At 39.2% G+C, this 27,906-nt stretch overlaps 1 protein-coding gene across 2 annotated transcripts in view; it reads left to right on the top strand.

The window, feature by feature from the left end:
- LOC126307661 (activating signal cointegrator 1) overlaps positions 1–27,906 on the top strand; it is a 118,462-nt gene that overhangs the window by 24,482 nt on the left and 66,074 nt on the right. For both annotated transcript variants that reach the window (XM_049992076.1, XM_049992077.1), the window contains 2 exons: positions 11,206–11,357; positions 12,326–12,407. In XM_049992076.1, coding sequence (XP_049848033.1) covers positions 11,206–11,357; positions 12,326–12,407 — 234 coding nt within the window. The remainder of the gene's footprint in view (positions 1–11,205; positions 11,358–12,325; positions 12,408–27,906) is intronic.

Raw genomic sequence — 27,906 nt, 5'->3', positions numbered from 1 at the left:
AAACTCTTGCATGGAGGGTCATGAGTTCAAAACTCACCTGGACTGTACAATTTTAATTTTTATATTCGGTTTGAGTACATTCTGGAAGTATCTACAAATGCCAAGAACCATTGTACTGGAATGTTCTGTAGCTGTATATATACTGTATGTGTTCTGGCCGGAGGCAGTTCGCTATGCGCACTTGTATGTGCAAGTGCTGAATAAACCTTCGTTAAGTGAAGTTAGTGTATGTCATTCAGCTAATTGCACCTTCTTCTATGTGACAATTTCAATTGATCCATCTTCGGTATGTTGTTCCAGAAGATAATATTTTTAGCCACTGTAGGCCTATGTACTCTAATCCTACACCATCACCTTTGTTTCACTGGATTTTAGCCTTTGTTCAGTTATCACCAACACACATGGTGGCTATTCCTCTATAAATATTTGTAATAAATCAAGGGTTTTTTTCTGAGATAATGTACATTCAAATGAATCATTATTAAGGGAATTATCTATTCTTGTTTATTGTCCATTTTACAAGAGCACCATTTAAGTAACGATTTTTACAGTAATCCATTTTCTTAATTGGGCCTTCGTGATTGACTGCTATGTTTGTATCTTTCCTTACAATAATGTGTTGTCACTGTGCACAGTGGTTCCTTATGGATTCAAAACTGGTTAATCGCTGGATAATTATTTCACAGCTTGACAGTACTCAAAGTGAATATGCCTCCGGTACATCTGAACTACATACCTCAAGTTTTAAATTTTTGTTTTAAGAAATTATTCACACAGGAGGATTGTACAAACATACCGTCGTTTGACCATTGCATAGACTCCCCACACTGGCCGCCATGGCTGAGCGGTTCTTGGCGCTTCAGTGCGGAACCATGCTGCTGCTGCTGTGGTCGCAGGTTCGAATCCTGCCTCGGGCATGGCTGTGTGTGATGTCCTTAAGTTAGTTAGGGTTAAGTAGTTATGAATCTAGGGGGCTGATCATCACAGATATTAAATCCCATAGTGCTTAGAGTCATTTGAACCATTTAGACTCTCCACAGGGAAACATAGTAATAGGCACCCTGACATACGAAACAACTGAAAGAGTTGAAAGCAAATAAATCACCAGGTCCAGATGGACCCCAATATGGTTTTACACAGAGTACTTCACAGCATTGGTCCCTTAGCTAGGTTGCATTTATTGTGAATGTCTTGCCCAGTGCAAGTGAATGGATAAAGCGCATCTGACTCATGTGTATAAGAAGGATAAAAGAACAGATCCACAAAATTGCAGACCAATATCTTTAACATTGGTTTTCTGCAGAATTCTTGAGCATATTCTGTTTGAATAATATAAATTTGGTTAAGACAGAAAGCATCTGTCTGCAAATCAGCACTGACTTAGAAAACATTGCTTGATCAAAACTCAGCTTGCTCTTTTCTTGTACAGTATTCTGTGACTCTTGGATGAAGGGCCACAGGCATGTTCCAATGGTCCTACATTTCCTGAAAGTTTTTATACGGTGTCCCAGACTGTTGATGAAGGTCTGAGCATACGGAATGGGTTCCCAGATACGTGAGTAGCTCAAAGACTTATTAAGTTTGGCCCCTTCCCCTTCTTCTAAACAGACCAACCAACAACCAACTTATTAAGTAGTAGAATCTAGTACATTGTCCTTGAGAGAGAATGTTCATTAGAGACAAGGCTATCATAAGGAGTAGTGCAGGAAAGTGGGATAGGATTGCGTATGTATGTGTGGTTTGAGGTTTTCGGGCACTAAACTGCATGGTCATCAGCACCCAAACGCATAAAAACAGGAACACATGCGGTGAAGGGGCGAAGACGGACAGTGAACAAGGAGAACGGCTAAAAGACACAGACCTGACGCAGTTCCAAATCCTCACATACAGAGGCAAAACAAGAGGAGAAGAAACGCAGTAAAAAAGGAAAGGAAACACAAGGAAAAGAGAACAGAAATCGAAGTGAAACAAGTAGGTAATCGTGACTGGCGGACGTCTTACCTAAAACCTGGGTGAGCCAGTCACCCAGCAGCACATTAAAATCCTCTCCCTAAAATCTGAGACAACAAATTGGGCAGGACACAAAACCGTAAGACCTTAACCACAGTCGTTGCGTCGTCTTGCAAAATAGAGGGCAAATCCGGTGGCAAGGAAACCACCGCCATTCTGGTCAGAGAATAAAAGACAGTCAAGTAAAATTTGGCATCCAGATTACTGTCCGCCACAAGCACTGCAGATTGGGGGTCTTCCCGTCGGAGTAAAAAACCATGTGTCAAGGGACTGCCCGATGCAGAGGCGAGTGAGGAGAACCTCATCCCACCTGCATGACTGTTAGGACGTACGCCATGGCCGCTTGGTGGCCTTGACCAGACGCAGCTTATTTTCACCGACTGCCAGCCACTCCTCTTCCCATTGACGCATAACACGAAAATGTGAAAGGGAGGTAACAGGCACATTCAACAACGTGAGGGAGGGAACATGCATCTTTGGCAGCCACATCCGCCAGTTCGTTTCCCCTAATACCCACATGCCCCGGCACCCATCAGAAAGAAACCTCCTTCCCCTGCCGTTGCAGGTGGAGTAAGGCATCATGGATGTTTTTGACGACCGTATTCGCTGGGTACAGGTGTTGCATGGTCTGAAGGACACTCAGGGAGTCAGAACAGATGAGAAACTTAAGACTGGGAACACATCTCATCTGATCCAATGCCCGCAAGATCGCAAACAATTCGGCATCAAAGATGGTAAACGACGCAGGAAACCGTAACTTGACAACTCGATCAGGGAAAACAACAGCAGAACCAATAGAGTCCCCCTGTTTAGAGCCATCTGTAAATACTGGTACATGGTCGGGATGCTGGTTTAAAATATCGTAAAATAAGGAGGTAAAAACAAATGTAGGAGTGCAGCTCCTTCAGTACTCTGACAAGTCTAAAAGGACCCTGGGCCTCTGGAGCAACCAGGGAGGCAGGCGGGTAAAACCCTGGAGTTGGGGCGCCACACGCTCAGCATCAAGAGACTCAAGCAAATGCTTGGCATGAATCCCAAATGGTCTTGTTGTCCTGGGACGACTGGAAAAGAGACGTTCCATAGGAAGTCGGGCAACGGTAGGGTACGCAGGGGAGGTAGGACAGGCAAGGAATTGACACACCCGCGCACCATGAGGAGTGTCCGCCGGATGGCGAGCGGCGTTCCCGTGCCTCAGCACACAGGCTGGGGATGGGACTGGTACGGAAGGCACCACTGGCTAGCCTGATACCCTCATGGTGTACTGCGTCAAGAATCTTCAGATACGAAGACCTCGCTGACCCATACACGGTGCATCCATAGTCAAGACGCGATTGGACAAAACACTATAAAACTGCAGCAGACGCGCCCGATATGCTCCCCAGGACCGATGGCTCGGACACTTCAAAATATTCAGTGCCTTCAGGACTCGCACCTTGAGGTCTTTAAGGTGCGGCAACCACAGCAACTTGGAATCAAAAATGAGGCCCAGGAATCTCACAGTGTCGCTAAAAGGAAGAATGGTGTTCCTCAGACGCAATTCAGGGGAGGTAAAAAGACGTCGAGAACGATTAAAATGAACACAGACACATTTGTCTGCAGAAAAGGTAAAACCCGTTTTTGCAGTCCATGCCTCTAATCGCTTTATTGTAAGCTGCAACTGCCAACTAGCAGTGACTAGAGGAAGAACAGAAAACAGCAAAATTGTCCACAAACAAGGAGCACTGGGCAGGACTCCGGATAGTGGACGTGATACTGTTAATGGTGATGGAAAAGAGGGTGACACTTGAAAAGCTTCCCTGAGGAACACCATTCTCCTGCACGTACAAATCAGATAGCACATTACCAAACCGATATCGAAAGAGGCAATGGGAAAGAAAGGACCGAATGAAGATGGGGAGATGGCCACGAAAGCCACACGGATGGAGAGGATAAGGCGGTGCCAAGTAGTGCCATATGCCTTATTAATGTCAAAGAATACACCTAGACATTGCTGGTTACGTAGGAAGGCCTGCTGGTCTGGCTGCCTCAAGCGGGGTCAAGTTGTCTGTAGTTGAACGACATCTCCGAAAGCCACACTGAGAGTGGCTAAGGAGCTGCCTAGTCTTGAACAGCCAAGCCAGGCGACGGTTGACCATGCGTTCCAACATCTTGCCAACACAGCTCGTCAAAGCAATACTCTGATAACTACTGGGATGCGTTTGGTCCTTCTATGGTTTGAGGGGGGGAATCAAAATCGCCTCCCTCCACGAGTCAGGGAACGTGCTGGATAACCATATCATATTCAAACAATTCAGGAGAACTTCCTTGGATGGCAGCAAAAAGTGCTGCAGCATGCTGTACCAGATTTGATCGTGACCAGGCGCAGTATCATGAGCCACAGACAGCGCCGAATCCAGTTCCCACATTTTGAAGGGGCAGTTCTAGGGTTCAGAATTTGAAGACCAGAAGTCCAAGTGACCCCTTTCGATGGCAGTGCGGTAGTGGCAGAAATCTGGATCACAGTTGATAGTGGCGGTAGATTCCGCAAAATGCATGGCCAGTGTCTGGGCAATGGCTCTCGGCACCGTGAGGAGACATCCCTGATGCAGTAATGCCGTGACAGGTAGTTGGGTGCGTTTTCCGGAAATCCTCCTGATGGCTTCCCATACTTTCGTAGAACTAGTGGAGCGGGAGATGGCATATTCTCTGTATACATAAATGATGTGACGGACAGGATAGAGATGGGAAAAACTGACAGATTAAAACCAATCCTGGTTTCTGAATAACGGAAATTTTTCAGTGCTTATTGTATCTAAGTTGTAATAGGTTTTTTTACTTTTTACTAATGATTGGGTAAAAACCTGATGTGTCAATTGATCATTGTAGTAATGCTCAAATTTTTTATTTTTGAATAAAACTCTTTTTCTTTTTTAAAAAAAGAGTAATGTTTATTTATAAAATTTTCATTGATTTGAAATATTGGGTTGTTATAAAAAATGGGAAAAGTGATCAGTGCTATTTCAACATCAATGCATAAAGTTAGCAATGAGCAACAGAATTGGTACAGAATTGCTCAGACAATATGGTGTGGCTTAGTAAAGACGAGGTGCATGCTTGTGCAGTGTGCAAGACTTGGCTACACCTGGTCTGTCATTGCTGTTGCTGAGGCAGTAACATACATGTTGTCATGTGACGACGTCAGAAATGGTTGGTGTCTGCACACATGCTGGGAAGAACACGATTGCAGGGATAAGAAAGTTGTTGGGTAGAGGAAGACCGTTTATTGTTTTGCCTGTCTTCTACACTTAATATTAATAGTTGGCCTAGAGGATGTTAATAATGAAATTTTAAAATGTCTAATAAGCAGCATGAAGTCAAGTGTCACATTTGAAAGGTAGAGTTATGTACTTATGGAGAATTTGAGGGTGGAGCATGAAAGAGAGGTTACAGCAGAGGGAAACATAGTGCTTTTGGTTTAGTCAGTAGAAACAAGGTGGAATACCACTTGCTTTATGTTGGAAAGATTTGTAAAACTGTCACCATTGATTGCGTTAGTTGCTAGCCAATGCTGCATAAAAAATGCACCATGGATGATTTCTGGTGCAGATATTGGATACTTGAATGCCTTTCGACAAGTCCACAAAGGAGATTTTTGAAAGGGAGTACATTACAGAACATTTTGTTACTCAGCGATTCATCATTCTGAAACATGCATTAAGAAGTTTCAATCCTAAACATAGTGCATCCAGAATCCTACCTCAAAAGCATCTGAGCAACACTGAAGAGAGAAGTGCAGAAGAATTACGTTCCTCTGTGGTGCAATTCTACACTATCAAACACGTGGTTTCAAAAATGTGCATGAAAGACCTCATTGCCAGATATCCTTTGCAAATTGAACCAAGAGGTAAATAACTACTTGGACAAAATTGGTAAACTTTCACGTTTGCTTCAAAGGGAGCAGCTCAGAACAACTACAGATGCTCTTTGGTCATCACGTAATCAGCAAATAACCAAGAGTGGTGTAATGGGAGCTGTAAGTTTGTTTCTTAACAAAATAGAGCTTTAGTTTCATCGTCATTTACCACCTGAAGCAATGATTCTCTCGCTCTCTCTCTCTCTCTCTCTCTCTCTCTCTCTCTCTCTCTCTCTCTCTCTCTCTCTTTTCCTCCCCCCCCCCCCCTTTTTTTAAGTAGCGAAATAAGACATATGCCAGGTTTGTCATGTGTGGCCCAAAAATATTTCTCTGGTAGGAAGTTTGTGAGTTCTGAAAGTGATATAATCCTTCTATGATGTTATTTCTGGTGGAAGGAGCTGACTTGTCAACATATTATAGAACAACTATTTATGAACAGACTGGACAGTGATGTTGGCCAATGGATTCATTTGTTATTCAAATTTTAACTATTGTCACGTAATTGTTCCTGGTCAGTGTTAGTTTTGTCAACAAAAAGTCACCATTTATCAAATTCCTGTTAAAAGATGAATAAAATTATTTGTCTAAAAAACGGATTTTCCATTTGTAACAATTAAATGGAAGAAATCTACTAATTCTACATAAAATATTATTTGTATTATTATTTGTCTCCCATTTTTACAATAAAAGAGAAAGGAAATTATGACACAAATAATACATTAAAACCATGGCATCTCATTTATAGTTTGGAAACAGATAACTCAACATGAAGAGTAGACTTCTCCAATCTTGGTTTCCACCTTTTAGCACTGACTGTTCATAATCCACAAATAGTGGTATGATCCCTGATTACAACAGGAGTTCTGAGAATAGTTGAAAAAAATTAAAACCAATATATAATTACGGTCCTTTTTTTTTTTTTTTTTTTTTTTTTTTTTTTTTTTTTTTTTTTTTTTAGGAAAGCAGTGAATGAGGATGGACTAAGTTTTCTTTTATTTACATAATTTATTTGGTATTTTGATTTTACTTACACTGAAATGTGCATGGCAGAAGGCTGACGAAGTCTTCAAGTTTTTTTCAATCTTTGTTTACTGTCTGCATTGTACTTCTGAAAATAATTGCAATGAAAAAACAAAAAATCTGTAATTTCAGAAACAACTTAGTTGAGTGGATTTAACAGTCAGGCCAAACTGGAGATGTATAAAACCGGTTATTTCAGTGGTAACTTGACATACCAACGACAGGTTGAGTAGCAATCTGCAGCTCTTTGCTGTGGTGTGTTGAGAGGTATCATCATTTAGAGACTAGGAGGATAGAAGATGACTTTGTCCAAATTTGAAAGTGATGTGAGGAATGGCAACTTGCTAGAAATGTAGAAAAATGTAAGTTAATGCAGATCAGTAGGAAAAACAATCGTGTGATTTTCAAGTATAGCATTATTAGTGTGGTGCATCATATAGTCAGATCTTGGAATATGACTGTAGATGTAGAAAACCAGTGTGATAGCCCTTTGTCCTAAAGAATGCCTCTATATTGTAGTTTAGGACAACTGAATCCTCCTCCTTACTACATTTGTTGCACAGTTCACTTATCAGCTTACTAACTTGGTCTTCCTGTTCCTCTTTATAGGTAAACCATGGCTTGTGTGTTCATCATGGTTCACTTTAGTTTTGTCTTGCATATGTATATAATTAAACGTATTAAGTTTTATTAGCTCGGAAATATATACTGATTTTTTTACACGCTACCATTGTGACAAATCATATTGCATTGACATGTATGTGTGGATGAAGTTCATATTAAATAATTCTGGCAGTAAACGTGCATAACATTGGAGGGCTGTCTTTCTATATACATCATTTCTGTTGCTTATAAACACAGTATGATTAACATTTTTCAATTTATTTGTGTCTGTTGCCATAAGCTTTAACATTCACAAAAACAGAATGTCTTGTCAGTTCGTGAATGCTTGTAGAGAGGTCTTTTCAGTGACTGTTGGCATAAAGTAGGAGTGCTGTGGTGCATCTTTGCATGGGTAATTTCCTTTTTGAATCTTTATTGGGAGTTTTTTCATTACTTTTTGTTTACCTTGTGTTGGTTGTATTATCACAGTCAGGCATAAATTTATTTGATAGAGATACCTGTGGAACTGTTCTTATGTTGTGCATGCTTACCCACAGGGATCATTTCATTTCTGGGTCAGTGGAATGAAAATTGAATCTAATCTAATCTCACATTTTTTTAGAAAACTCCACATTTTCTGCAGGGAATACCCATTAACAATCATATCATCACAGGCTAGGCTATGTTTATAATCTAGTGTTGTATATATCTATCCAAGTCTTTGACAGTCACTTTAAACTTCTTCATATTGATTGTCTCTAAATTGTCTGTCAACTCACTTATTCCGTTTTTTCCTTTGGCCTTAACATGTCGTATTATTTGATTTTTGTCACACTTAGTACTTATCGACCACATATTCTCTTATTTTTGTCATCTATACATTTCAGTTTTGCTTTGACATGTTTGTTGTGGTACCAGCACATGCAGTCTACTCACGGGATTCCTCTTCTCACTTTGTGCAAATTTTACAAGCATCACTGTCTTATTTATTTATTTATTTTAAGAAACTGAGACATCATTACATGTAGTTGCATTGTTCCAGAACTGCGGCCAGATTGTATAGTGGTGTACCTTTACCTCTTTCCTTTATTTGTTATTAAAAGTGCTTGATGTCCTAGTTACTGCACTGGAAGAAGGAAGTAAGGAAATATTTCCTTAATTCTTTGACTAAAAGCGTAATCACCTTACAGCAGGTAGAAAACATATATAAAAACTGTTGCTTAAATTTCAGATTGAAATTCTAACAGTGTGTTGCTCTCATACACACATGATTGGGAGTGAATTATTTAATACATTTAGAGTGTTTCAGGTGGTGTACATCTCCTTGCTAGAAGGGAAAAAACTAATTACAAAGATATCTGTTATAAGTGTGTCAATATGGTTCAAATTTTAACAGTTTCATTTAACTCATGGAAACAGAATTAAGTGAAATTTATGAATCACTCTTCTGACTCTGCAACAAATATTGTACATATCATTTTCTGATAGTATAAGTAGTTTTATAAAAAAGGGGGGGGGGCAGCTTTCCACACACCAAACACTAAAGTTGTATTTGTGGTATGTCTGTTTTTCCAGTCTAACCAACCAGAGATTGAAAATAGAATTTGGTTGTTGTGGATCATATGTTTAAAAGTTGATGGATATCCTTTTTCGGTTAATCATAACCAATCTTCACAGCTACTAGTACACCTGTTCTCTTTGACTTTCCCATTAAATAGGAAAAAATCTTACAGATTATAGCTGTGCGCTTCCCTAAAACTTAATCTCAGACACTTGTCTTTCATGGACTGTGCAGGCATGCATCATTACACAGCTCAGAAACTATAATCTGCTACTATGTCACTCCTAATTTGTTGCTCACCACACTGTAGCTGTAGAAAATTGAGGCACACTGTTTCTCAAGTCACAGGGGTATTTATTTGCTTTTTATCCATGTAGTTACTGTTTAAGACAATAAACAGGTTAATCTTTGGCAAAATAAGTGTACCCTGTTTATGGGTCATTAATGTCTTTTTTGTTATTGGAGCTATTGTATTTACCTTTCCAATGCTTACACATAAATGATTGCAGTTAAGTAATATTTAATTTAGAGTGTCTGAGGTTGAAGAAATGAGGCTTTAGCTTCAGTAGTCAGCTTTCATAAAAATTTTCGTACACATTATGCAGATTATTCAGTATTCTTCTTCATCTTTATTACAATCTGTTCTTCTGATATTAATAACTAGATTGCTTCTTCCAGTTGTAGAAAACTGATGATACTGAGTATTGCTTCTCAGTATATTTATTCCTCAATGAAATTGGCCATAAATAATATATCTCTTTTTAAGCCAATAGCTCAGTTGATGGACTCAGTACTAGAAATGGAATAATCCCCCCAAAGACTTGAAGTAACTAATGTTAGTCCAGTAACATGCTCATTGTTGAGGAACACGCATTTTCTGTTTCTTGCCAACAATAATAAACTTCAGTTTAAGAGGAGTCTAAAGAATTTATTGGTGACTAACACCTATTCTATTGCCAAATTTCTTAGTAGAACCAATTTATTTACATATGGTGTTAATAACATTACATATATGAGTGTTGCCAGCACATCTCTGGTGCAAAAATGTTATCATGGTAAGTAATTGTTGTAAACTGTTTTTTCTCATTGATGATGTGTGTCTACAATAGTGTAAGAATTATCATATGCTCTTCCAGTGTATTGTATATTTACACATTTTGTGACAAGTTTGTTATTACCTCTTGAATGAAAATGTTTTTAACAATATTATGCAAAGGAAAGTTCCCAGTTCCCACTCACCGTATAGTGGAGATGCTGAGTCGCAGACAGGCACACCAAAAAGACTTTCACCACAATTAAATCTTTCGGCAATTGGCCTTTGTCAACAATACACACACACACACACACACACACACACACACACACACACACGTGTCTATTGTTGTGGAAGGTCAATGGCTGAAATCTTGAATTCTGAGAGTCTTTTTGTTGTTCTTATGTGATTCAGCATCTCCGCTATATGGTGAGTGGCAACTTCCGTTCTCATAATATTGTTACGTTCCATCCTGGATTTTCCATTGTTTGATGAAAAATATTTTTAATTTTTTTAACTTGTTCTACATCCATGAGGACCATTTTACTTAGGATCTGTGGAAGGGAATTAACATCTTTTTCAAAATGCTCCTTATGTATTCTCTTTTTGACGTTTTCTGCATTCATTAGGATCTCCTCATTTTGGATCTATGGAACAGAAAGGTACATCTAACCTAATATGTACCACTTCATTTAAAATCCTGTGCTATTATTCAGGGGCTTACAGGATCTTGATATAATATGATTCTGTTGTGGTGATTTGAAAATTTTGTCATGCTGGATTCATAAGTTTATTTTCGTACAGTCCTGCACTTAAAAAATAGTTTTAATAATGGGATAGTTTAGTACTGTTCCTTTGTATAGGAGATAAGAGCAGTGATGAAGCACATGTAATTTAACTTGAGTGTGAAAAGTGGATTGTAAACTCTAGTTTAAAATAAAGTGATTGTTTCAGTGAACTTGTATGGACTATTTCATTTTAATTTGTCGGTAACTTTTTGAATAACTTCTAATAATTGGTCTGTCTTATAGTGAGTAAATCACTATGTTTTGTGTTTACTCATGTCTTTTTTTGTTTCACTCTTAGGATTAGATAGTGGCTCTGATTTGCAGAGCTACAGGAAATCCAAGGAAGAAAATTATGTTACTCCTAAAGACACGGGGAAGAAAAAGAAAGAGAAAGGTAAAGCGAATAGAAATCAGGATGATGGAAGTCGTGCAGCAAAAGATACTGTGAAGGTATGTTTTATATTTGAAATGAATATGCACATTGCATTTAAGGCTAGAGAACAATTTCTTGTACTTATTAGAAGGTTAAATAAAATGTTGAGTGTATTGGGTGGACATGGTTTGCCCTGAGAATGCTACTGCCCAGGCTTCGTTAGCACTGTAGAGATGTTACTCCTTCACTTTATACCGTATTCGGGTACAGAACAAGACAGAGTGGAATAGTTGGTGAAGTGGTGTACTTCTTCAGCGGAGAACCTATTTTAATTTGTGCACTTGCACTGTGTGGTGTGTGTGTGTGTGTGTGTGTGTGTGTGTGTGTGTGTGTGTGTGTGTGTCACTAGTAATATTTCTTGCAGTCTGCATACCAAAAGCAGTTGCTAGTCTTATTCATATCAGCATGATAATGAGAAGTTCTTGGTGGAACGTAACGATGGATGCTGTAACAACTCGCCACATGGTTGAAGCATTGAGTTGTCATTGGACACATAAACAAAGCTGAAAAATATTGCTGAGCTTTTAGATGACATCCTTTTTCAGAACTAACTAGTACAGAATTAAATACACACACACACACACACACACACACACACACACACACACACACACACACACAGAGTGCTGATACCAAGCAGTTGGCCAGGACAGTATATTTGTACATGTGTGTGAGAGTGTGTTTGTTCAGTTCCAGTTTGAGCTGAAGGAGGACTTTGTCTGATAACTTGGAAATATTTAGAGTTTTGTTTACGTTCCTATTGACCACTCAGCACTTCAACCAAAAGGTGAGTTTTTACCTGTGCTCCTTCCATTAATTTCATAATATCATTAATTTTGCTGTCCTTATAACAAGACATTTAACTACTGTTTCTAATATGTGAACATTGCATGTGCATAGAAACAGTATTTATAATGTATAGTCCACTTAAAGATATACCATTATATCAAATGTATTCCAACTAAAATTATGTTATTCTGTACAGGAGATCACAGCAAAGAAGAAAACGAAATTTATAAACCTGTACTCTCAAGAAGGCCAGGCTAAAGATGTTGTTTTGCTGAAAGGTGTGTGAGCTAAACATATTTAATTGCACATGTAAAACTTAATTATAGGATTTCTTCTTCTTCTTCTTCTGCGGCACTGCATCTTAGGATGAGTCTTGGCCTCTTCAACTATCTCCTTCCATTTATCCCTGTACCTCATTAATGATTTCCATTTCCTGTAGCCCATCTTCCGAAGGTCTTGTATGACTCCGTCCTCCCATCTAGTTTTCCATCTGGCTTTCCTTGTAAAATCTTTTTTGGTATTTCCGTATCATTTGTCTGTGCCATGTGTCTACTCCATTTCAGACTAGATGATTTCATAATTCTTCTAACAGGCTGATCTTCATAGATGGCACATAACTCATGGTTGTATCTCCTCCTCCATCTTTCCCTTTTGTAAATTAGGCTGATGATTTCCTGAGTATCCTTCTCTTAAATGCGTCCTGTAATTTGGCATCCTTTGCTGTTGGAGCCCAGGTTTGAGATGCGTCTGTAAGCATTGGTCTGATCAGTGTTTTATAAATGGTTAATTTCGTGGTTGTAGGCAGGAGCCTTGAAGATAGAAACTTTGTTAAGGTGAAATAAGCTTTACTGGCTGCAATTAGTCTGCACTTTACTTTGGGGAGTATCATTTAGACTGATTAAATCGAACCCAGGTACTTGAAATGATCGACTATTTCCGAGGTATAACCCCTGTTATTTCGGCTGGCATGTTCTCCGTGTGCACTTTCCCAGCACTTGTTTCTGCTCATTGAATCATTATGTGATCAAAAGTATGCGGACACCTGGCTGAAAAAGACTTAAAAGTTCATGGCGCCCTCCATCGGTAATGCTGGAATTCGATATGGTGTTGACCCACCCTTAGCCTTGATGACAGCTTCTACTCTCATGGGCATAAGTTGAATCAGGTGCTGGAAGGTTTCTTGGGGAATGGCAGCCCATTCTTCATGATGTGCTGCACTGAGGAGAAGTATCAATGTCAGCTGGTGAGGCCTGGCATGAAGTTGGCATTCTTAATACATCAATCTAGGCCTGTGCTGTGATGGTGCCACACAAAACAACAAGGGGTGCAAGCCCACTCCGTGAAAAACACGACCACACCATAACACCACCTCCTTTGAATTTTACTGTTGGCACTATATGCTGACAGATCTTGTTCACCAGGCATTTGCCATACTCACACCCTTCCATCGGATTGCCACTTGGGTACCATGATTTCACTCCACACGATGTTTTTCCACTATCCAATCATCCAATGTTTATGCTCCTTACACCAAGCGAGGTGTCGCTTGGCATTTACCGGCATGATGTGTGGCTTATGAGCAGCAGCTCGACCATGAAATCCAAGTTTTCTCACTTCCCACTCACCTGTCACAGTACTTGCAGTGGATCTCAATGCAGTTTGGAATTCCTGTGTGACGGTCTGGATAGATGCCTGCCTATTACACACTACAACACTCTTGAACTGTCGGTGGTCTCTGTTAGTCACCAGACGAGGTTGTCCTGTACACTTTTGTGCTGTACATGTCCCTTCACATTGGAAACAGTGGCTCTAGGGATCTTTAATATAGGAGTGTGGAAATCTCGTGTACAGACATGTGACACAAGAGACTCCCAATCACCTGACCACATTCTAAGTCTGTGAGTTCTGCAGAACACCATTCTGCTCTCTCACGATGTCTAATGACTACTGAGGTCGCTGATGTGGAGTACCCAGCAGTAAGTGGCAGCACAATGCACCTGATATCAAAAATGTATGTTTTGGTGGGTGTCCGGATACTTTTGATTACATCGTGTTTTTAGTCCTGTATTCCTGCTGGCCTGTTTAAGGGCGGTGAATACCTCTTCCATTGCCATCAGAGTTCTTGCTGATGTGTTGTCATCTGCATAGGCCAACATGTACACAGATTTATGAAAAGTTGTCCCCCTATTCAAGATATTTGCTTCTCTCGTCACCTCCTCCAGGGCTGCATTGAATAGGTGTCAAGCCAGATCATCACCTTGCCGTACTCCATTTTTAATTTCAAAAGTATTAAACAACAACATTCCTCCAATTTTTATTCTGCCTTGTGTTCCTCTCATTGTTATTCATACTATCTTGATCTTGGTGAGTTGCTGTGTGCATTATATGACTGGTTTCCAATGAGTACAAGGGGTTGTTAATTAAGCTGCTTTTAGTATTGTGATAGTCGTGCCCTGTAGTACAGTGTTGGTATTCCTGCATGGCAAGCAGTGTATGGTAGGATGGTGTAGGAAACATGGTAGAATGGTGAGAAAGCTCGCCAGTAAGCTTTCTTGACAGTCTGTCATGGTGGGTGCATAGGCAGTTAAGTATCGGAGGCACAAAACAACAGGGAAATAGCAACCTTGAAAGATGTTGTAATGTACCCCCTATTTGATTTGGGAGACGAGACTGGAGCTCTAGATGAAAAGGAGTGTGGCTGGATATGTTCCATGTGCCACAATGGAATGAGTAGCAGTGCCACTATTGAATAATCACAAGTCAAGATCTGTGATTTTTCGTTTCTATTAAGCCTAGTTTACACCAGAGTGATAACAAGTGAACAACCATTGGGGAATGAGAATTTTGGCTGGTGTTGACAGTTGGTGAGTATAATTAAACTACATCCATTTGTGTTTGTTCCACATTCTCCAGTGTTTGCTGGTATTCCACTGTTTGTCATTCCCTTAAGAAACCAACAAAGGAAGGTCATTCCTTCTCATTTTTGCACTAGCAGGACATAAAGCTTTTTCCTTCTATGTTGTCTGTTTCTGTTGACAAAAGTTGCATGTGTGAGGGAGTGTTCTGAAAAGAATGTAAGGTTGCTGATAGAAGAATATAGATATCATAGGTGCTTCCGGGATCTAAAGAGATCTACAGTCCAAATACCGAAGGAAAAGAAATGTGATTGGCAGAAAATTACCAAAAATCACTCGAAAGTCCAACTTGGGATGCAAGAAAGATAGTAAATTCGTTATATGTATGCATCAACAGGAAATGAAGTGAATTGGCCCTAGCTTCATGTTTCTTTTTATTCCAAAGAAAACTTCCATAAATTTACTTGCAAGAGACAAGTGTAAGTAGCTATGTATTTGCTGATTAATATTAAAAATATTTTTTCAAGTATCCTATGTGACAGGTCATATGTGTATTTTACATTTCATTAATCAAATTTTATTAGCATTATCTTCCTTAACACATTATTTAATAAAATCCTTGAAGTGCAATATTGTTACATTCCATCCTTGATTTTTCATTGTTTGATTAATCCTTGAAGTGCTTCACATAAGTTACTGCTGACATCAGAAACTTCCTGAGATATATAGCAGCTATTGAAATCAAAAACAGTCACTACAGTGATGGAAACATCTACAGTTCCTAATCAGTGTTGTCATTCTAGCCTATCTTCAGGTTGTGTTGGTTTTTGATAATTAATGTTCTGCTTTTAAATTTCCAACTCAGTTGTAACGAAAAGCGAGCAAAAAGCATCAACCAACATATGTTCTAAGGAAAGACAGAACTGGAATTCAGTTTTAAGTGCACTACCTCCAAGCATTTTGCACTTGCAGGCAAAGTCAGACACTTAAATTCCTTTTTCCTGTGCAATTTTGCTTACTTCTTCTGAAACAGTGGTCAGTGTAATTCCCCCAGAACATAAAAGTTTTGCATCGTGGGTCTTACTGTATTGTGTTATATTCTGTGTGCCAGTAACAGTTTTGATTGACTTTGAACACGATGTAACCATAAGTGTACAAATCCAAGTCGAAAGAGCTTCATTGTGAGATAAGTCCATTCATTGTGAGATAAGTCCAATCACAAGCAGAGTAACACATGCTCACAGAATACTGTTACATAGGCAATATAACAGCTGGCGAGTGGCAGCTGGATGGTAGGAGAACTGGCTTAAATGTCATCACGTGATACATCAGCTGGTCACTATGGCACTGGTGAAGGCAGCACCATTGGCAGCCCTTGTTATGCTGCACTCTTTTGCAATGGATGGTGTGCCCTGATGTGCTGACTATGTAATAGGTATGTAGCAAATTGTTTGCAAATGCTTGTTCACTTGTATTTCCTTCTATCCACTTTAGTGTAAATCAAGTTTTAGATTGCCTCGTTGCATTTTCTAATACACCCCACAGGGCTTTAGTCATTGAAGTCTTCCAGGAAGAGGAAAGGCAGGGCAGCTGGGGAATCAGGTTAACTGTTGCTAGATACTTTTGCTCCCTAACTGATGGAAGATGGCTGAGGCAGTTAATGCGACCACGCGGGTAAAGCAGGAAATCAAAGTTCTTGTCCTAGTCCAGCATAATTTTTCACCTGTTGTCACTGATACATTTCAATGCCTAAATGTGAGTAATGTCAATGAAATGTTTGAACAATAAAAGCATATGTTTCAGGGAACAGGGTTTCCTGAAGAACAATACATATTCTTGGATAAAATTATAATAGCTGTCTGGGTTCGGGTATGTGATCAAAATAACTGTTACATTTACATTTGATGATAAATGTAGGTATACCCAGGGGAGGTGAAAAGATTGGTCATGTTTCAGCCTCTGCTTACACCGGTAAAATAACTGTTACATTTACATTGGATGATGAATGTAGGTATAGCCAGGGGAGGTGAAGAGATTGGTCATGTTTCAGCCTCTGCTTACACCATTTGTTGAATAGAAACAATATCAAAATGCATAATTTCAACACCTGTTGTGTTGGTGCTGGTGGTGGCTTGGATATCTGGAAAGGATGATGTGGAAACTACTCTGTGGCTCATAGGCCTTCCCTTCATCAGCCACTGGTTGAACCTGGTTATAAGGTAGTATTCTCCTGAGTAGGCCCCGAGAAAGGGGAAAAGGGCAAGGGGGGGGGGGGGGGGGTGGAAGTGTGGAGGGCATCATGCATGATCAAATGTTTTTAAGTGCCCACCATGGCCCACTACCGGGGGAGATGTGGATGCACGGTTTGCATTCATTTGAACTAGGCCAAGGCATTCATATTTTTTCTTTACTTCAAAATACAAAAGACAGTCGATGGCTTTTTACTCCTGTATCTTTCTTTCGTTCTTTAAAAAGGAGCAGTACAAAGAGTTAGGGAAATATTTCACTCCAAAGTTGTTACATAACCCCAAAACACAAACATGTATAACATAACCTAGGGGTGGGATTTAAGGTTTACATTGCTGTGGTTAACCATTACTTTTACCTTTTCAGGTAGTTAAGTTTCATTTGTAAACCAGTAATAAGTTCCATTCGAAAACCAAAATAAAAGCACCAGCATCTGGTCTGTTATATTTTGGGCCCCGAGGACTACAGCGGACAAAATGGACATACCATTGTTCAAATTTCGCATGCAGTTCTTCACTTGTCTGCATTGTGAAACTGCAGTGGAAACTATCCTGGACCAGTACTCTTGTGAGGAGTGATGGTGACAGAAATGTCACTGAGCTTACTGCAGGAGAGCAGTGTCTTTGACTTTATCTATTTCACTCAACATCTCTTGGTTTAATTCAACAACAAACCATTATTCTTGTTTTACTTTTGTTGATATCCATCTTATTGTCTCTTTTCAAGATGCTATCCATTTGGTTCAGCCAATCTTCCAAGTCCTTTGCCATCTCTGACAGAATTACAATGACTTCAGCAAACTTTGCACTTTAATTCCCTTTCCAAATTTCTCTTTGGTTTCAGTTACTGCTTGCTCAATGCACAGATGGAACATCATTGGGCATAGGCAGTTACCCTGTCTCGCTCTCTTCCCAACAACTGTCTCCCCTTCCCCTATACCTACAATCCGCCTCCCCTTCCCCTATAACTACAATTTGGTTTGCTTACAAGTTGCAGATAAGCTTTTGTTCCTTTTACTTTATCTCTGTCACTTGTTCCTTTTACTTTATCTTTCAGAATTTCAAAGTATTTATTCCAGTCAACATTGTCAAAAGTTTTCCCTAAATCTAAAAGTGCTATAAATATAGGTTTACCTTTTTTCAGTGAAGTGTCTACTGTATGCAACAGGATTAGTGTTTCCTCACATGGTTCTACAGTTCCCTGAGGTTGCATTCTACTAGTCCTTAGACTTTTCTGTAAATAATTTATGTTACTATTTTGATACTATGACTTATTAAACGGTTGGTTCACACCTGCCAGTGCCTGCCTTCTTTGGAATAATAATTATTACAGTATTCTTGGAATCTGAGGTTATTTCGGCCATCTCATTGTTTTGCAAACTAGTGGAACAGTTTTGTCATGGTTGGTTCTCTCAAGGATCCCAATTATTCTGAAGGAGTTTTGTCTATTCCAGATGCCTTGTTTTCACTTAGATATTTCAGTCCTCTGTCTGGGTTTTTTGCAGTATCGTATATCATCATCATCATCATCATCATCATCATCTCCTCCTCCTCCTCCTCCTCCTCCTCCTCCTCCTCCCCCCTTTCCATATTTTTGTTCACTAGTTTTTTTTCTTTGTATAACCTCCTGTAAATCTGTCTCTATATTCCTCCCATGTTTCCTTAGTACTGATGTGCCTCTTGAGTTCTTGATACTCATGTAGCTGCTTTTCTTTTCTCCAAAGCTTTCTTTAATTTTCCTGTGCTAGAATCTATCTTTCTCGCAAAGCTGCTTTGTCATTTTGCACTTCTTGCTAACTTTATTTCCTCATCATCTTTATTACTTACTGCCTGCTTCATGTTCTGCATTTTTATATTCTCTCCTTTTACCAATTAAATTTGATATCTTGTGTGTTAACCAATGAATGCTACGTTGCCTTGTCCTTTTGGTGTAGTATTTCGTCTCTCAAAGTTATCCATTCATCCTCTGTTTCAATTAGTTGGTATCTACTGTCCTCGCTGAACCTCTCAACATCCTTTGGTTCTTTCAATTTATTCAAGTCCCAAATTGTTAACTTCCTTTCTGCAATATCTTCAGTTTCAATCTGCAGTTCATAAGAAATAAATTATATTCAGAGTCCAGATCTGTTTCTGGAAATGTTTGCAGTTTAAAATCTGGTTTTGAAATCTGTCTCATGGTTGTATAATCTATCAAGATCCCTAACAGATGTATTAGTTCTTGAATTTACTTCTGGTGGAAAATGAAATATACTTACGCTGCACCCACACAGCAACTTGTGCTAATTGTACACTTCCTTGTTAAACGTTTGCTTGTTGTCACGCTTTTGATTTTGTCACTCTCTCAATCAAAAGATCTCTTCTTGGAGGCTCTAGTTTCTTTACGGCAAATTTTCCCCCATAATTTACTTTTCTGTTCCCAGAACTAGATTTCCACTCTGCAGCAGAGTGTGCGCTGATATGAAACTTCCTGGAAGATTATAGCTGTGTCCCAGGCTGAGATTCGAACTCAGGACCTATGCCTTTCACGGGCAAGTGCTCCACTGACTGAGGTACCCAAGCACGAATAACGACCCGTCCTCACAGCTTTACTTCTGTTAGCATTTAAAATATGCCATTTGTGGAAATGATTAAACTCAATAGTAATATCTGCCAACGTGGTCACTTGACTGGAATACATGTGAGATGCTGAGATCCATAAGGGCCTAAAGCACATCGCTGTTGATCCAACATTTTAAGTGAATATCAGAGAAAGCAGTGATAACAGGTTTAACAGGTTTTTGTGAATTTTTATGTTTACATTGTGAGCCTACAGCACACATAAACCTGACTCACCACAAGATCAACAGATTTCAGAAGCATGAAAAAAATGCTACACTGGACGGTGATGTGCATTAGGCTGTATAATAAAGTTTATAACTTAATATACAATAACTCATTCAGAAACCCACAAAATAGGTTTACTGTCAATACGACTTTAGCATCTACTGAAGTCTGATGTAATTTTACTACAGTATATAGTGAGTGAATTAACATACCTTAGGAGTGTGCTATCGTCTAGCAGGATTTATGCCAAGGGAAGGGGTATAAAAGTGTGCCACAGTGTGCTACCACCTGGTGGCACTGACGTAAACTTCTAGTTGAGTGGCTGTGCACATCATAACCCATGCACTTTGTTTATGAAATGCATATGTACATCATGCGAGTCGCGCATGTGCAGAAGCTCCATAAAATGTGCACAACTGTTGGTATGCCCACGATTCTGATGCCAAGTTTCATGGTGTTGAGAGGAGCAATAGCGCAGTAGATTTAAGTGCCATGTCTTTCAGACCGCAGCATCTATGTTACGTTTAACAACATTTAAAAAGAGAAATAACCAATAAATCTGCAAGGAGTCAAAAGTTAGGTTGTTCATGCGCTCTTACACGGCAGCTGCCACTGTCCCTGGGTCTGTTCCACATGTACGATCTTATTTCATGATTGAACTGAATGTCCGCAGTCATTAAATTTTGCTCTGAGAAAAATTCTACCAGTCTGCTTCTCATTTCGTTTCTTTCCCCCAGTCTTATGGCATCCTAATGTTTTTTCCATTATTTCTTATAGTATTTTCAAATCCCAGTCCACTGTCACAATTAAATTTTCACCTCTCTTAACTATTAGAATAATTTATTTTATATCTCCATACAGTTGTTCAATCCCTTCATCACTTGCAGAGCTAATAGACACATATGCTTGTACTGCGCTGATGAGTCTAGGTTTTGAGTTTTTCTTTGCTACGATAATGGTTCAAAAGGGCTCTGAGCACTACGGGACGTAACTGCTGAGGTCATCAGTCCCCTAGAACCTAGAACTACTTACCGTATTTACTCGAATCTAAGCCGGACTTTTTTTCCGGTTTATGTAATCCAACAAACTGCCTGCGGCTTAGAATCGAGTGCAAAGCAAGCGGAAGTTCTGAAAAATGTTGGTGTGTGCCGCCACAACTAACTTCTGCCGTCGAATATATGTAGCGCTACACAGGCATGCTTTGTAGCCACAAAGAGGTGTAAGACGAACTTTTTTCTCTGCCCCGAGTTTCGACCACTTCATTTTCATACATTATCCAACGAAGTAAATACAAATTCCGTATTGTTCATCTTCGAATGTAGCAGCATTTCAATGTACTACGAAAATCTGACTGGCAAGACTCTTTGGAATGTTTGTCAATATGGCCAGCTTTACGTTCTGAATTTTTTCCTACCTGTGAGAAGAGATGGTTGCTAATAGGAACTTTCATGAATTGTGAATCACATGCAGTATTCTCTCCACCATAAGAATAATATGTATTCTTTCGTGATGGCTGCTATCTCATTTAAATCCTGCCTGCCTAATAAACTACGAAAGTAGAGTGAGACAACAACAAACGCGGAAGAATGTCATGTTTATATTCGTATTATTCTTATGCCTAATAGTGATACAGTCAGAAACGAAGCACAGCAATTGACTAGATTTTTAAATCTGAGATGACTCTAATTTCTGTGCCAAATGTAATGTACTAAAGAGGCGCCTGCAAAGATTTTCAAACAGAGAAAAATTTTCGCTAAACTCTCATTCAGAACATCTTCTATCATACACAGTCTATTATTTGGTTCTTGTTGATCATTATCAAAGAAAGCAGCGGTGTAAGTAACAACAAATAGCAGTCTCTTGCCATTGTTTCGCTAATGAGATGATTCCTCTCTCTTTTTTTTTTAAATTGTAAGCGGCGGTAGTGCGTACAAAAGCAAGCCACGCTGCGAGTGGTGACAGGCCGTAAACACGCACTATCAGAATGCAAAAAACGATGCATGACACAGTACAGTAATGAATTTTCAGCTTAGAGTGACTTAAACACCTATAACAAAGAAAATGGCGCTTATCATGCGAAAGAAAAATTAGCAATCAATTCAAACCAGACAAAGCATGTGAAAAATGAAGGATACCTGTATAAACACGGACGGAGCACCTGATGCATAGCAATGGCACCTGGTAAAGCTTAACTGCTAAGCTTAAGACTCGAACCAAACTACTGTAGCTGTATCGTCATTCATTTGACCTAAATTGTGTATCATATTACAATGGACCAACTTTGTTTCGATTTGGAGATGAGGCCTAAAACTTTTCTCTCCCCTAGAATTTCGAGTCTCAAATTTCAGGTGCGGCTTAGATTCGAGAAAATTTTATTTCCTTGATTTTGAGTCTCATTTTTCAGATGTGGCTTAGATTCGAGTGCAGCTTAGATTCGAGTAAATACGGTAAACCTAAATAACTTAAGGACATCACACACATCCATGCCCGAGGCAGGATTCGAACCATCAACCATAGCGGTCGCGCAGTTCCAGACTGTAGCACCTAGAACCGCTTGGCCGCTCTGGCCGGCACTACGATAATGTATTCACTATGCTGTTCATAATAGTTTATTTGCATATCTTTGATATTCATTATTAATTTTGTTTCTGTGACTACCGCATTTGATTTTGAGTTGATATTTCTATACTTACCTGACAATAAATCCAGTTTTCTGCCACCTCCCTTTATTAATTCCCACTATATTTAACATCAACTTACCCGTTTCTCTTTTTTAGTCCTCATTATTAAGAGACCAGTCATTCCATGCCCTGATCTATAGAATACCAGCTCTCTTTTTTTAACGACATTTTCCTCCTGAGCAGTCCCAGTCAAGATGTTATGATCCAGGTATGGCAAATCTGTAGCACAAGGTTGAACATTAAGGAATGTACCCTAGTTGGTGGATACAGGCTCCAGAGTTCTGGAGCACTCCTGATAACACCATGCAAGGGTGTGGCATAGGGAGATGCAAGTCAAACCTAAGCAAGTGGATATACTGATTAAGATGATTTCTGTGAATGCATAGAAACTCTGAGCATGTAGTACTTGTATTAGTACAATCTCTGCCCATCAACTTGACTTCAGAGTACCTAATACTGTGTTACAGCAGTTCCAATAACGTTGCCTTTTACCAGACAATCACACTTAAACTTGGATATAGTCCTTGGAGTCTTTTGTGGCAAAGTATGTGAATAAACTCTTCTCAGTATTCAAGCTGTATCATTTCCGATTTCTTAATGGAACAATTTTTTTGTTGTGTTTACCTGCGACTCAGCACTCCACTATATGGTGAATAGCAAATGTCCTTTTTGTAATATTGTCATTATTCCATCCAGGATTTTACATTGTTTCATTTGAGATAAAATGCTTTACCTTTCAACATTTGTCTTTGCTTTCATTTTCAGAAGGGAAACTATTGACTGACAGTGTTGGTTTTGTGTTATGCTCATATAGGCAAAGTAGCAGCATCTGAGACGTTGTACAGGAAAGCTGAAAGGTCTCATTTTGGATGATGCGCTGGGCAACTTCTTCCAGCTCAGGTCTGCTTTGGACAGAATAGTGTGAGGTAGCAATAAGAGGTATGCTTGAAATTGCTGTTCCTGCCACTGCTTAAGTGTCAAACATCTGTCTTAGTTTTCGGTCAGTGTCCAAGTCCCACAAGCATGCCCTACTGAAGTATGTACTCCTAGAATCCTAATACCCTTGTCGTTTCAAATTGTACTGTATGACTATTTTAAAGGCAATGTTCATCCAACTTTTCCAACACTCTTTGTTTTATGTGACACATTTGCTCAGCACAGTGCTTGATGACCTAGGGATTGTTTGGCCTATGTAGATGCTCCTAAATTCATAAGAGCTGCCATACACATAAACACTCAAGACATACATTGTCTTTAATGAGGCATAACAGATCCTAGGTACTGAAGGTGGACCAGAACAATTGTATCAATTCATATCTCAGGAGCAAGTGTCCTATATCGCTGGTTGTTATTTCACAGTACAGAAGAAATGCTGTTAACTTGGCCTCTTGTGCGAATTACAAAAGTCCTTCGTTGGTGGCACCTGAAAGCATCTACAACATGCAAGCTGTACTGTATTTACTCCAATCTAAGCTGCACTTGAAGAATGAGACTCGAAATCGAGGGGAAAAAAATTTCCCGAATCTAAGCCGCACTTGAAATTTGAGATTTGAAATTCAAGGGGAGAGAAAAGTTTTAGACCACACCTCCAAATCGAAACAAAGTTGGTCCATTGTAACATGAGACACAATTTAGGTCGAATGGATGAAGATACAGCTACAGTAGTTGGGTTCGAGTCGTAAGCTTAGCAGTTAAGCTTTACCAGACAGCCATTGCTATGCGTAAGGCACTCCATCCATATTTGTATGGGTACCCTTCTATTTTCATGTGCTTCATCTGGTTTGAACCTGTTGCTTATTTTGCTTTGTTCTGTTAAGTGCCGTTGTCTTTGTTATAGGTGTTTACGTCACTCTAAGTTGAAAATGCATTATTGTACTGTGTCATGCATTGTTTGTCGCATTCTGATAATGAGTGTTTACAACCGTTGGCACTCGCGGCATGGCTTGCTTTTGTGTGCACTACTGCCGCTTACAATAAAAAAAAGAAAGAAAAAAAAAAGAGAGGAATTGTCTCATTAGCGAAACAATGGCAAGAGACTATTTGTTGTTACTTACACTGCTGTTTTCTTTGATAATGATCGACAAGAACAAAATAATAGACTGCATATGATAGAAGATGTTCTGAACGAGAGTTCAGCGAAGATTTTTATCCGTTTGAAAATCTTTGCAGACGCCTCTTTAGTACATTACATTCTGCACAGAAATTGGAGTCATCTTAGATTTTAAAATCTAGTCAGTTGCCGTGCTTCATTTCTGACCGTATCACTATCTAGCACAAAAATAATATGAATATAAATGTGACATGATATGTATATTCTTTCGCGTTTGCTGTTGTCTCAGTCAAGTTGCATAGTTTGTTAGGCAGACAGGATTTAAATGAGATAGCAGCAAACAGGAAAGAATACATGGCATAATGTTTACATTCTTATTATTCTTATGGTGAAGAGAATACTGCATGTGATTCACGATTCATAAAAGTTCCAATTAGCAATCATCTCTTGTCACAGGTAGGAAACAGTTCAGAACGTAGAGTTGGCCATTGACATACATCCCAAACAGTCTTGCCAGTCGGATTTTCGCAGTAGATTTTTAGTGATGACTTCAAATGCAGTGTGTGGTGTTGTTGTCTTCAGTCCATAGACTGGTTTGATAAAGCTCTCCATACATTTGTATCCTGTGCAATGCAGAGTAGCAACACTTATAAAATAAGAATGAAAATAACTTAGAAATTAAAGGCTGAAATTTAAATCAAAATTTTATTAGGTTTGTAATACATCTTATACTAAATGTTTAAAATATCAGTCATGGTTCTGAATTAGTATCACTCGATTCTTTATTGCTCATTTCTTCATACGGAGCATCGTCCCCGTGCCATCTAGTGCAGTGGACATCGAACATTTTTTAAATGCTTGTTGCATAGTATGATTTGGAACACACTTCCATGCATCATAAATCCATTAGCACACTTGCGGCACACTTGGGCATTTTAGATGTCTTGTTGGTGTCAGTTGTCTGTCGCTTTTCGAAAGCCACTCTGTGGGCGTGCTTTTAAGCTTGTTCTTAAATGGTTTGTTCAAACAGACGTCAAGTGGTTGCAGAATTGACGTCATCCCGCCTGGAATTACTGCCAAGTCCGTTTTGCTTTCCTCTAATTTTCATTTTACTGCAGGTGTTGTATGGCCTGCGTATGCATCTAATATCAACAGACTTGTGTAAACCAAGCATTGCGCCAGGATGACCATTCCACATACGCGTAATCCATTCCAGCACCATGTCCTCGGAAAACCACCCAGTTTCGTTTGCTCATACAATTACAGTTTTTGGAAACACTCCCAATTTCAGTAAAGTCTTTCACTTGAAAACTATGAATGAAGTTAATTTATGTCCATCTGCTGTGCAAGCAAACATGACGGACATCCACTGTTTTTCACCCCCTGATGTAAGAACACATATGTCTATTTTTCCTTTGACGGCTTGTCAAAATATACGGGAGTTTGGTCAGCATTTCCTATCTGACCAAGAAGGTATTGCTTTTCTGTGCGCTGCCTAATTATGAAGTGCCGAAATTCCACAAGTTTTTCTTCATAATTTTTCGGGAGCTTCCTTGCAACTAAAGTTTGTTTCCAATGTGAAAACTCCAGTACTTCTTAAACAGATCAAGCCAGCTGTGACTACCCTTAAAATTTTCGATTTTTTGATCACTAGCAATTTCATGTGCCTTAATTTTTAAAATTTTGGCGTTCACAGGCAGGAATTTCTGACGCTGTTCCTTATCAAATTCATTTAAAATCACTTCTAGCACATGATATTGGCCACACTTTGGCCCACTAAATGATTTCCTGCTACTTGAACATTCAAATAGTTTGTTTCTCTGCAGTCGCCATCGCCTGACGTTGCTCTTGTCAATCCTGTTATCACAGATCTGCAGCACGATTAGAACTTTGTTTTGCAAAAGAAATAACTCCCCTCATGAATTTGGCACTATGATGAAAGCGCATAATTATGGTTCACTATCATGAGCAAGCATTTCACAAAATTCCACGAAGCAATAGGTGCCGCTACCTGAAATCTTCATGAGCCCCAGTGTATCAACTTGTGTGACAATCCTAAAGCCTTGTGCATTGTTGGTATTTTTGTGTAAAGAAATTTATTTTGTTGCTACGAATTCTTGAAAGGCTGCTACATTCAAGAGATGAACAATACAGAATTTCTGTTTACTTCTTTGGATAGTGTATAAAAATGCAGAGGACTAAACTCGGGGCAGAGAAAAAAGCTCGTCTTCTACTTTTTTAAATTTATTTTACTGAAACGGAGGTTTTAGTGCCAGTATTTATCTTTGTTCGTGCAAAGCATGCCTGTGTAGCGCTACATATATTCCACAGCAGAAGTTAGTTGTGGCGGCACCTGCTAATATTTTTCAGAACTTCCACTTACTTTGCACTCGATTCTAAGCTGTAAGCAGTTTTTTGGATTACAAAAACCAGAAAAAAAGCACCGCTTCGATTCGAGTAAATACGGTAATCATTTTCATTCAGTACAAATCGCCAATGTTAAAATGTAGATGGTCCTAATCAGAAATCATCTTAGCTGTATATACCAACACATTGACTAGCAACTTTTTGTGCAAGGGAAAATGAAAACTTATTTGAATTCAGGTATGAGGTGGTGGTGTTTGGTTCTCTGTACACTGAATGACCAAGCTGGCCATTGCCCTTCTGTTCTACATATCCAAAAAGGGTAGTTGAGGGAAAATAACCCACAGTACATACGACAATGAAAAATGCACCACATTGTAGAGCATCTGAAAGAATTTATTTATTTATCATCAGTAGACCTCTACATGTGAACCATTTGTAGCAAAAAGAATATTGAGTCTATATTTAAATTCTTCCCAAGTTCTTTGTAACATTTCCTCTGGTATTGTTGCAATCGCATTAACAGTACGATGTTGCAACGTAGCAATATCATCTACTTTGGTCACATACATGTGGTCCTTCACAAATCCCCACATGAAGAAATCAAGCGACATAATGTCGGGTAAATGTGGTGGCCAGGCAATCGGTCCTCCGTGTCTGATCCAACAATTGGGAAACTTTCTATTCAAGAACTTGCGAGCAGCCATTGACCAATGCGATGGAGCTCCATCTTGTTGAAAATGATATTGGGTTGCAAG

The sequence above is a fragment of the Schistocerca gregaria genome, unplaced genomic scaffold (assembly GCF_023897955.1).
Source record: "Schistocerca gregaria isolate iqSchGreg1 unplaced genomic scaffold, iqSchGreg1.2 ptg000355l, whole genome shotgun sequence".
NCBI classification, from domain to species: Eukaryota; Metazoa; Arthropoda; class Insecta; order Orthoptera; family Acrididae; genus Schistocerca; species Schistocerca gregaria.
Note: the sequence above shows the minus strand (reverse complement) of the source record. Positions and strands in the feature narration are given on the sequence as shown.